The sequence below is a fragment of the Serinus canaria genome, chromosome 2 (genome assembly GCF_022539315.1).
Source record: "Serinus canaria isolate serCan28SL12 chromosome 2, serCan2020, whole genome shotgun sequence".
Classification (NCBI taxonomy): Eukaryota; Metazoa; Chordata; class Aves; order Passeriformes; family Fringillidae; genus Serinus; species Serinus canaria.
Window position 1 is genome coordinate 147,228,308 of NC_066315.1, and position 12,571 is coordinate 147,240,878.

Genomic DNA, 12,571 nt, shown 5'->3' on the forward strand with positions numbered 1-12,571 from the left:
TCAATTAAGTTCCCTCTCAAGTATTATTATTATTGGTGTTGCACACAAAACTGCACAGAAATAATCTCAGAATTTAATCAAACCAAATTTTTGCTCCCACTGTGCATAGAGGGTTTTTTACAATAATCCTACTAATTATTAAAACTGACTGCATTCAGTGGCTGATAAATTTTATTCAAAAAGATTTTCATTATCACAGCATTTGACCACCATCAAGTGTTGCCTTGATTTTGAAATTCACTATGGCATGTGAAACTACTCTGTGGTTTACAAGAGAAAACAAACACCAATGAGAGTCTGGTCACAATGCATCTGTCACATCAGTCACATGTGCATTTTCAGTGAGGTTCTTTTACAAAAACTCCAAACTCTCTAATACACACCACAATTGCTAAAAGATACAGAAAAAAGTCATCAAATTGTACAATAAACATGAGATTTCCAATCCCTGCTAAAATACATCATCATGAGAAAACATCTGAACCTCAGAAGCTGCTGAATGCACATGAATTGCTTCAATAAACTCCTAAATTAGCAATTTGGAAAACTTCTTCACATAATTCTTTACCTACATCTTGCTGATGATATTAAAAATGTTTCCAACATGGTCTTTAAGTTATATTCACTGGAACAGAGACAATGAGTGAGATTTCAAGAGTCAGGGCAAGGCTCACCTTGTTGCTGGCAGGGTACTGATGCGAGTGAAGAAAACAGAGGGCTCCACCTCCACGTGCAGACCCAGGGCAAGGTTCCTGTAGTATCCTTCAGCATGTCCTGGTCCACCAGAGTACTTGAAGTTCAAAATGGCTTCCAGTGTCTAGAGAAATAAAAGTCAATTCCTTGTTAGCTATTTTTCACTACTGTGCATTTCACAAGTTCAATTAAATTAGGCCCCAGAAGTGATTTGCAAATTTGCTTTCCTAACCCATTCATTCTGTTATCTCAGGAAAAAAAAGCAATCTAACAAATAACTGCTGCTCAGGCAAACAGTTGCCTAATCCTTTTGAAAACTAAAGAGTGCAGCACAAAGTCAGCTGGACTTCCCTTTACATGATTCCTCTCCATATCACATTCAACATAAAAAAAATGAAAAAAGTTGCTTAAAAGAGTTAGGGTTTATTCAATGCTGCACTCCTTCATTCTCTTGAAAAATATTCACCACTTCACTATCTAATCAAATGGAAAAGCTTCAAGGTTTGGGGGCAGATAAAGATTATAGAAAGCTAAAAGAATCTGGTCTCTCAGCAAGTCACTGCAAACTTACTCTCATGTCCATGAACTAACAACACCTAACTGCAAGGACCTTGTCTTTGTGTTCATTTTACAGGAACTGGCTGGCTAGTAAATATTAGAAATGATTGTCTAGCATGAGCCTTCTGCACTCACTGCTCTCAGCAGCACTGAGCCTTTACTTCTGTGAGGAAATTTGGGGCTTTGTGTCTTTGCCTTCAATGAACAGCATGGGAGCAGCTTCCCAGCACAGCCCCACGTCATCATCAGTGCTCAAGCCCAGAACAACCCTTTGACTGATCCAAGGAAATTATTCACCACCTCCTCTTTCATTATATTCCTGAGAATTTGGGAAATGGCACTGGATTTTTTATTTACTCTTTTTATTCAGGTCCTCGGGCAGCTGCTACTGCCACACCTCAGAGCAGGGACAGAGGCAGTGCCAGCCCTGCAGCCTGAGATGGATCACACATTATGCTGCAGACTGTTTATGGAAGGACAGACACTTCTTAAAAGGCTTTAGAAACAGCACCCATTTCGCCTTTGTTTGGCTTTTAGCTCATATTTTATTAAAAAAGGCAAAAAATGCCAAGCCTCAAGTCAACAACTTATCCAGAAAAGCAAATCTATTTATCAGACACCATCAAGCCTCAGAAAGGTAAAAGCACTCTGCCTTTCAACAGAAGACTCACAAAAAAATTTATGAGACCTGTTATTTTTTATCACGAGCTCTAAGGAACAACTAAAGGATTTTCCAACTTACAAAAAACTCCATTTTTGTTTGATACCATTCTAAGTCTGGCTGAAGGAAAAGAAACTGAGAGAAAAATTTTACTAAAATAACCACAATTCAGTGATTTAAAGAATACCAAAATCTAGAGTTTAATGTTCTGCTGCATGTGTGCACTTAACTGTTCTGCCTATTTCTGACTCACTTTCAAGTGGAATAATTTTAATTCTTAATTTAGTTTCATTAAAATTCATGAGAGCCACCTTACAATACAAATAAAACCCTTGACTGGGCACTCTGGACATACCCATCTACTCTGTTTATGTCAATTCCTAATTTGTACTTAATGAACTCAAGTTTATGTTATGTCAGAAGAGCTAATCAATATTAAACACAAAAATAAAAAAGCACAAACCCATTCAAAACATACTTCATCCTAATTAACCAGCTGGACCATTTCATAAAAATCAGAGCCAGGCTCTGTAAGTACAGGGATCTGACACTACTTATGTTGTAATGTGAGAATGGACTTCAATTTCAATTAGGGCATGGTGGAAACTCAGTGCATGTTCTGCATTATTGCTGTAATGCTCAGAGTCCTGCTGGGAAAAGCTCCATGGTTCCCTCTGCACAGGACCATGGAAAAAAGCTGCTTTTGCAGGATCAGCCCTGTGTCATTACAGGTAAACACATATCAGAGTTCAGCTTGAAAGGTCACAGAGCATCACTGTTCCAGATTCAAACTCCTTTCCATCCTAGACCAAGTGAAAAACCTCCAGAAAAAAGGCTACAAACACAACCATTATGGGCCACTGATGAGCAGGAGGGTTTAAGGGCACCATCCTAATTTTGGTCCTTGTTGCAGTGAGGAATTTGTGGGGGAAATCCTTGCTGATGATGCTGTGTCTCCTGAAATCCCACTGGAGAGAACAGGGAAAAGGAAACCCAACCATCTTCTGTTAATCCAGACAGCAGGACATCCCTTCTCACCCAAAATGTAAGATCTAACTGGGCACAGTAAAGACTGAGGAGACAAGAGATTCTGACAACTGCAGAACACCAAACCTCTGTTCTTTTTCTCTGTTTTCTGTTCTTTCTCTGGCCATGATGGTTTGCAGGAGTCTGTGAATGTGCACATGCACACAAAGAAAAAACAGGCAGACTTCACATCAGGACTGTAGATGGATGTGTAGGGGAGGAGCATGACTGAAGGAAATTTTTTTTTTTCAGGAGCCTTCAGGTGGTTAGAGAAAGTTGCATTGCTTAGGATTTATGCAATATGAACAGAAAAAATATTTTAAAAACCCACAACAACAACAAAATTCAAAACTTTAAAACCTCAAATATTACTTCACCTATAACATGAACGATTGATTTTCTATCTCTGTGATAGAAAAAAAAAATCCTACACTTTCATAAACTTACAAATTTAAAATAATATACCACTCTCTCCCACAGCACCTGCAGTGAATGGCCCAAATGTTATATAATGTTATTTAAACTGACCCCAGTTTAAATAATGTTGTACCCTGACTCCTTGTGAAACCTACAGAAATCCCAGCCTGAGCTGCAAATTCTCTTCATCCTTACAAATCCCAACAGCATCACTTAGATTTCTGCAAATTGCATCCTGCAGACTGAAAATGAGATGGCAGGGTGGCCCTGTGAACACCATTCTTCCTGTAGATTATCTATAAAAAACAAAAGGAAGGAAGGAGAGAGTGCACCAGGCTTTCAGGGCAGGCAGGAGAAGAATATTGATAACTGTTGAACACATTTGAAATTCAGACACCTGTGGACTTTGGGGGATTCTTGTTTTTAATACAGAGCTCCATTCTGGAAACTCAACAGTAAATATTTACTGTGATGGCTTTGGCTTGATAAATTTTTTATTATTTCATTGATCCTGCCCTTTATTGATGCAGAAAAGCAAACAAAAATGGTTCTGCATCTAAATTCCAAATGAGAGATTCTTAACCAACAGCACCCACTATCAATGACACCTACCAGAAATATTCTGCAGATAAACTATCAAAAATCCCTGGTTTGGTTTTTCATGCTTTTTTACCTCAAAGTATTTTCAGCATAGAGCTGGCACCAGCTTGTTGACTCATAATAAAATTTAAAGCAAAGTTAGAAAGGAGCTGAGGTTTGATGCCACAAATGAGAAGCAATGGGCACCAAAGTTTCCTCGCTCACTGGCACCAGTCAGCTCCCACCTGCCAACACCTCAGTGGTGACTCTGAGCAGCAACACCTCTAATACTGATTTTTAATTGCCAATTCATTTGCAATCCACAGCTCAGAGCAAGTATTTCTACTGAACTACTACCACAGTACTTCCTCTACAGAAGCAGGGGATCAATTTTAGCAAGAATTTCCACCTAATTCTATAGATTACTGCTGCTCATGCAGAAGCTGGGGCATTACAGAGAACAGACAACGCAGGCAGTGACAAAAGAAATAGAGAAATGAATGGGGAAAAGCTGTGTGAAGGGCATTTCTTGTGCTGGCAAGTGAAATATGGTGCTCAGCCCTTTCTCTCAACTGAGACATGGTTAACTGAATACCAGACTCGAGAAAATTTTCCCCCCAAAAAAGTGCTCAAAGTTCTGTGTGGCAAAGAACACAATTTTAGCTGAAGAATTTTCTTAGACCAGACCATGTTAAGGAACTATAAATCAAGGCCCACCTGCAGAGATGCAATCATTATATGCTCTATGTAAAGGAAAATAAAACTTCCAGAGAAGAACACAAAGCATCATCACAATTTGTGAGCAAGGCTCTCATACACTGGGTTTTCAGGTCTTTTCTAAATTCCCTTAGTACAGTAAAAATGACACTAAGTAGATCTCAGCACTTAAAAGAAGATGAAATGTCAGTGCTACAGGCAGTTTGCTCCCAAGGAACTGCAGATGCTGACTGCAATGACTGAAGAAATACCAGACTGTAGCACTGCAGACTCCTCCTTAAATTCACAACACTTTAAAAACTAAAGGGGAAAAAAATAGCATGAAGACCAAACTCAAAAATATACAAATTCTGAACATAATCTTTCTATTTTAGCTACTAAATGGCTTCTAGAACACAATTCTCATTAATGAGTATAATTCCTTATGCAATTAGGGCTTGAAATTTGAAAAATACTTTATTCTAGGTGTGTAACCTTCCAATAGACCTTCCTTTGAAAAAAAAAAATCGAGATTACTTGCCCAACTGTAAATATGATTTATTCCCAAATCCCATCCTGCTCCTGATCTGCTTCTCACCCAGATTCCCATTAGCAGCTCTGGCTCCACACATTCCTGAGTGTTCAGCCATTTGTTCTGACTTTAGCCCCTTTTCTCACCTGTTGCCTCGTGTTTTCTGGTTTGAGGACAGGACATTTTTTCCTTAAACTCACTATAAACCCCAATTTTGTTAAATGCTCTCTGCCTCCCTCCCTCATTGCTCTTCTCTGACCATTCCACTCTCATACTCAATTCTGAGCAACAATCAGTAAAATTCTCAAATTCTCATTAAAAAAAAAAATTAAATAAAAATGTGCTACTTCATTAGTTCCATCTCACAAAAGGCACCACATGATCTGTCTCAACAAAATGAATTTCCCCATTTCTTCTACTGGGTGGAATGCTGAAAATCTTTCAAGAGCTTTGTGTAAATAAACCATGGATCAGGAATTTCAGCTGCCTAGCTGTAACTAATTAAATGATCTGGCAGTAACAAGGATAAAGTGAGTTTCTCTAATTAACCACAATCTTTTCAAGGGCAGCAGGTGACCCTGGAAATGCTCAAGCTCCTGACAACAGCAGAGATGTCCCCAAAAATGTGCAGAACTGGATCAAGTCCTGCAAGCTTTTAATCCAAGCATGTGGGGTATGCTGGTCCAGGAACACATTTCAGATACAAATACAGGGCATGGACACAGCTGAATCTTTCTTTTTAAAGAAAAGGCAAAAAAGTGAGCATTGGGAAGGAAATGGAGATGCCTAAATAGCTGAAACCAAGGAAGATGAGACTCAAATACATCAAGCTTCCACTTTGGAGCAATTTGTGAACACAAGGATTGGGTCTATGTTTAGCACTGAGCTCCAAACCCAGTCCTGGCATTTGGAAATGCACACAGCTCTGCCTGTGTATTCATCTGGCTATCAAAATTAATATAGATTAGCACTTTCTTGAGCTTTATTTACAATGAAATAATAAAAGAATTCCTGTCATTTTTTTTCTTCTTCCTCTCATCACTGAATCTACAGTCCATGGTTCCACATGGTAACCTGACAAAGAATAAAGTCTATTTTAAAAAAAGAGACTTAAAGGATGATTTTGTATAAAAAGAATGAGACTTAATAGCAGTGTTGGGAGAAGCAAGTGGTGCCTCTGTGTCCATGGGCTGAATATCCTCCTGTCCACTTGATCTCAGGAGGAAAAAAAGGAAAAAAAAAACCACTCCCATACTGCTAAGGAAGAAAAGCAGAGACACTTCTGGATACCTTCAAATCCTATAAGTCTACTTGGGAGGACAAAAATCTCCAATCTATTAGGGAAAAAAATTCTAGCAGTTAAATGACAGAAGCATTTATTTCTGTATTTATTCATCCCCAAGGAAAGAACAGCACTGCTGGAATCTGGGGTTTGAGATCTGCACAGCTCCTTAGCATGGAGCCTCTGGACCCAACTCCCTGAAGGACTTGGACCTTGATATCCTCAAAGAGTTAATTCAAGGTGAGTATTATTTCAAAATTGAAAACAAATGTTTTCTCTTTAATGTCTGTAGTGTCTGGCACAATCATAGGCTGCCCAAGAAAGGTCCATGTTAAGAAATGAAGGTAAGAATTTGAACATGTCAACAAATATTTAGGAAGTCTTCTGACTGTGGAAAACACTACCTCATTATTATTATTATTATTAAAAATAATAATAAATTGAATTTTTACATTAAAATAATAGGTGGGATAAAGTGCACAATGATATCACAGAATCATAGATTCACTAAGGTTGTAAAAGACTTCCAAGACCATCAAGTGCAACCATGGACCTGAAACAGGCAGGGAGAGACCCATTTGCTTTGCAGGAAGAGATTTATTCATTGCACTCTCACTGGACAGTATCAATCTCTTCACTCATGGCTAACCTGTCTTATTTTCTGATACACTAAATGTCCTTTAGGGTTTTTGCATTTTCATAGATTATATAATTATCCTTTTTTTTTTCCTACAACATAAATCCTATACTTTTGCCTGCATGCCAATCCTGAAGAAAATCTGAATCCATGGAACACTTCATTGATCAAGGTAGAATTCCTAAATTTGCCCAAATAAGAAAAGGAGACTCTCCCTGTAGATATTGTTCCTTAGAGCACCAAACAGTGCAGTAATTGATAGCAGGAGCCCTGATACATGCATTACAAAAAGGATGTGCATATGTAATGAACTTGTAGTGCATATGTAATCATCCTCCTGGACCCAACTGCAGCACACACTCTTCATGCTAATTTTTCTCTTCTGTATTCCACTGAAAATACACTTGGCAACTACAAAAGCCAGGATAAAATTCTTAACAACTGATTAAGCAATGAAATAAACTGTGCCTCTGCAGCAAGTCAGACCTTCACATGTACAAATTCAAACAAAGCCCACATGGCCACTCCTGTTAAGTTTCTCTATCAGTCTACTACACAATTCAATGTCATTTTTAGCACCTGTGTTAACAGGTGACTTTACACACCCAGTCTAGTGAAGAAGGTGCCTGTTGTGTGCAGCTCTGGTGCAGTGTTACTCAAGTGACTTTCAGCAGCAATTCTTGCACCACACCAGAGTTTATGGAGCTCATCCATCCACATTTCTGTCTAGTTAAACCCCTGAACAATGAAAGTGCTGCATCTCTCAGCAAAAATAGCACAATGGCAAGTAGCTGAAGCTAAATATAGCTCCTGCAGGCATACACTGGGAATTAAATAGTACATTTTACCCCTCCCCAATCCTAAATCAGTAAGCTTCAACAAGGAATCTCTAGTGAATACACACAGGAGCTCAATAAATCCCCCTTAAGCTTACAAGGCATATTCTGAATCTGTGCAGGCTAAAAATAGCCATGTTTATAATGAGAATGGAGATGTGAGCAGAATAACATTAAGTTTAAAGGCAGGGCTGGTGTAGTCACTCTGCATTAACAAATAGGGTGAATCAAAGGTCGCTCTAACAAACAGATACACAGGCTGACAGATAAAATATAATATCCAGCAATCTTGTACTGAAGAGCATTCATCTCTCATTAAACTCTGCATTTCCTAATTGACTATTGCAGCCACACATTCACAAGTGATTTTGTGCACATTTTTTAGCTGGAATACAAGCTGTTAGTTCCTAAGGACAGAAGGTAGGAACACACAGCATAATTCCCTTGGACAATATTCCCTCCTAGAGTTTCAATCCCCTCTGGAAATATTCAGGAAATACTTCATTATTTTTGTTGTATTAATCACAGAAATCTGCCTTCTTTAGTTAAAGGCAAACTGCATCCAGGCCTCCTGGGTTCCACTATTGCAGCTGGATGCCCAAGGGGCTGATGCCCATTCTCAGCTGCCTCAGAGGTTTTACCTCCCTCAGCCTGGGTCCCAGCACTGCTGACCACAACTATCACAGCATCTCATTCCTGGCTGAGATACAGAGGAGAGATTAAAAATAATTTAAACACAAGTAACTTTTATGTGGAACATTCCCACTGAGAGTTTTCTGTCTGCTGACACTAAACTGCAAAATGTGTTAGAAAAACGTGCTGGAGAACAAACCCTGCCTGCTGGTCTTGGAGGATGAGAAGAAATGGAGGGACAAGTCAGAAGACGTGTTCCTTAACAGCTTCTCTGGTTCTGAAATCAAAGAATGGCATCAGTTGGAAGGGACCTTAAAGACCATCTCATTCCAACCCCCCCTGGCATGGGGACACCTTCCACTAAACCAAGTTGCTCAGAGTCCCATCCAGTTTGTTCTAGAGCACTTCTGGAAATGGGGCAGCCACAGCTTCTCTGGGCAACCTGTGCTAGGGCTTCATCACCCTCACAGTAAATAATGGTTTTGCTTTTATCTAAACCAAGCCTACTCTCTTTCAACTGGAAGCCATTCCTCTTTGTCCTGTCACTCCAGGCCCTTGCAGTCTCTATCCATCTTTCCTATTGGCTTCAGAATGACCTCTTTGTGGCCTTCCAGTACCTACAGGAAGCCATCTCTCTTCTCCAGGCTGAATAATCCCAACTCTCTCAGTCTTTCCTCACAGCAGAGCTGCTCCATCCCTCCAATCATCTTGGTGACCTCCTCTGGAGTTGCTGCAACAGCTCCATGTCCTTCCTGTGCTGGGCCCCCAAGCTGGACACAGCACTGCAGGTGGGGTCTGACCTGAGCAGAGGGGCAGAATCCCCTCCCTTGACCAGCTGCCTACAGTGCTTTGGATAAATCCTGCCCTGACTCTGAAGTAGGAAGGTAGAAACAGAGAATAAATGCGGGGACACATGTTGATAAAGAAATCACAGACACACACAGACACTTCCAAGGGGAAATATATGTGGAGGCTACCTGGTTCTCCCAGCAATGGCAAGAAACATGCTGGGTGCTGTAAAGCAGCATCACTGCACCTATTTCCTCACCAAAACCTGTTCAGTTCACCCTCCAGGCAGAGTCCCCAAGAGTAAAGGCACAAATGCTGGCAGATCCCTTCTCACTAAAGGCACACCCCAGTGAGAGGTGGATAAAACCCCAATGGGGGCATAACAAAGATACTCCTCCAGCATAAAAACCCCACATGTCACGAAACCCTAAATGAAATTACAAACAAACACAATCACAATTCAGAAAGAACTTCAGAAAAAACCAGAAACAAGTGCTGAAGAAGTGACTCCCTGCTGGGACTGACACCTCTGCTCACTGCTGCTGCTCATTCACAGGTAGGTCACCTCTCACTTTGGAGAAAGGGAGCACTGGACTTTCTTTTATGGCCCCACAGCACATCTGCCTGCTCCAGACTCAACAAACCAGCATTGCCTCCCAGAATATATTCCAAATTTACCAAGGGAGACTTTCACAAAGCTCTACAACACTACTAAGGTCTGCAAATGGTGAATCCATGGTGAGTCCTCCTCCAACCTTCCCACAAAAGCAACACCACCAAGCCTGAAGAGGCTGATAAGCAACAACTTCAAGTCTCTGGGTAACAGCACAAAGTTATTCAGTTTTATTGTTTTTTTAACAATAGTTAAAATTTTATTGTTTACTCTTTTATTGTTTATTTTAACCAAGTTATTTCAGTTTTATTATTTTTTCATGCTAAACATTTCTACACTGTTTCGCTCTTCCTCAACCCCTCCCCTGTTCCTTCTATTTCCACCATGTCCTTTGTGAGAAAAGAGGGTAAGATTGCACACAAAGAGAAAGAAAGAAAAAACTTCTTGGTTTGTTCTCTATTCCTTTACTCTCTAATATTCTATTCCTAATATTCTGTTTGCCTTTGTAGAGCATCTCATGCTTTCAAGATCTCTACCCTGCACTGCAATGGTTAATTCAGAGTCCATCACTTTGCATTTGGAATTAAGACTCCAGATTCTTCATGTGCATTAACTTCACCATGCACATGTGGATCAGTGCTGATCTTCACCTCCAACTTTAACCCTCCAGCCCTATTCCAGGATAAGCCTGTAATCCCTAAGAGCTGGCTTCCATGTGTGCTACCCTTGCTGATCTTTGGCACATTCCTAATCACCCTAATGCCCAGATCTTTAAGAGCATGCACAGGCACAACACAATCCCAAGGAATGAGGCAGGAGACCACCCTGCAGTGTGCAAATGAGCCCCTTATCCTACCTTGAACCAGCTCAGCTCATGATGGGACTTCACTTTCATCTCCAGCACACTTGCCTCTCTCAAAGAGCTTTTTGTCAGAGCCTCTGGGAGTATTTTAGGAATCAAGTGAGCAGTATCAATGATTTTCTCTTTGCTCAGGAGCTCTGTACATGTTTCAAAGAACTTGGACAGATTTGCTTACCATGACGCTGCCCTTCATTAACAAAACCCATTTCAACAGTACCCCAACAAATGTACCCTATAATAATACCCTATACCCCTAACAACATATATACCCTATAACCCAATATAATAACTCTGAAACTCTGCAGTTTCATTTCTGGTTTTACCACATTTACCAACAGTAAGTGTAAAGTAACTGCTCCTAATTGCACTGCTTCCCAATGGCAACACACACCTTAACCTGTCAAAGTTACAAACTTTTGAACCACCAGAGAATATGAGAATAATATTCCAGACTAAGGAGGAAGAATCACACGTACCCCCCTATGGGCACAAGAGGGTCCAGTTTCTATTTTACATCACAGGGCTCCATCCCACACTAATGGTTTCATTAAGGTATCAAATCCACTCACTGTTCAAAACAGTCTGCTGAAGAAGCCAGTTCCCCTCACTATGTGTATAATTTTTATTCATAATATTATTGTACTACACTCTGAAGAATAAATATACCTACATCCTAAAGGATAAAAATCCTCCTCTTCAATAAATGAAGTATCTTTAAAAGAAACAATGCATTCAGCAAACCAGGAAAAAAAAAATCAATTCTATAAAAGATTCTTGGAACTGATCAGATTTTTATAGGAGAGCTCTTTGGAATTCTTGGGTTAAACAATCATCATTTTTTCAGGAATTCCTCTGATTAGAAGGGATAAGCCCAATTAGTGAATTTTCAAAAGTAGAAGCAAATGAAGAAAGGGGCTTTAAAAGAGGAATGCTTGAAGAACTTTATCTATAGATCTGTTTATTCAGCACAGACATTAACACATAAATATGAGAGACTGAGCACTTCAGATTTTTCAGCTGCTGCTTGGGTTCGAAAAAATTGCTCCAGTAGCACAATCAGTTTTAAAATCAGTAAAGTTACTGAGCTAAATTTATCACCGATTTAATGAGTTTAATGTGGAATGAATAGTGCAAATTCCTTCTCCTTAATATGATGATCAAAACTAACAGAATAAGAAAATAGTGAAATTATTTTTCAAGAACTAAGACTTCAGAAATTAAATTTGTCCTCTACTCTGGCCAGAAATGGGTTCTTTGAGTTGCAGAAAAGCAACACTTTCCATTCTGATACATCTTCTTTCCCTGGGCAGGCTCTTTGAAAGTCAATCTGCCAAGCAACCAAGCCTTTAGTCACACCAGTGAAACACACAGCCAGTGCTCCTATGAACTCTCTGTATGTGATTCCCTCAAAAGTTTCCCCTCAGGACAGGGAATCTGGACTTAGCTCTTCAGTAACCATCTGAAAAATAATTGCAGATATGAGTCAGACATAGAGATGACACTAAAATTAATTTCTACTCTTTGCTGGCCCCATTCTGGCACAATTCAGCCTGGTGGACACGGCCTCTGCTGGCTGGCTCCAGTCCCACCTGCACTGAGGAGTCCTGAAGGCTGAGAATATACTTTAAATTCTGTGATGTTACCAAAATATACAAAAAAATTTTCCAGAGGCAAAGGTCACAAAGCAAATGAGAGGTGTGACACAGTGCTCTCTCAGAAATACAGATTTATAAAGGACTTGTCAGTGACAATTTGAC

General features: G+C 39.8%; 1 protein-coding gene across 5 annotated transcripts in view; it reads right to left on the reverse strand.

The window, feature by feature from the left end:
• TRAPPC9 (trafficking protein particle complex subunit 9) overlaps nt 1-12,571 on the reverse strand; it is a 450,102-nt gene that overhangs the window by 297,449 nt on the left and 140,082 nt on the right. For all 5 annotated transcript variants that reach the window (XM_050970901.1, XM_050970902.1, XM_018914195.3 and 2 more), the window contains one exon: nt 675-817. In XM_050970901.1, the coding sequence (XP_050826858.1) occupies nt 675-817 (143 nt within the window). The remainder of the gene's footprint in view (nt 1-674; nt 818-12,571) is intronic.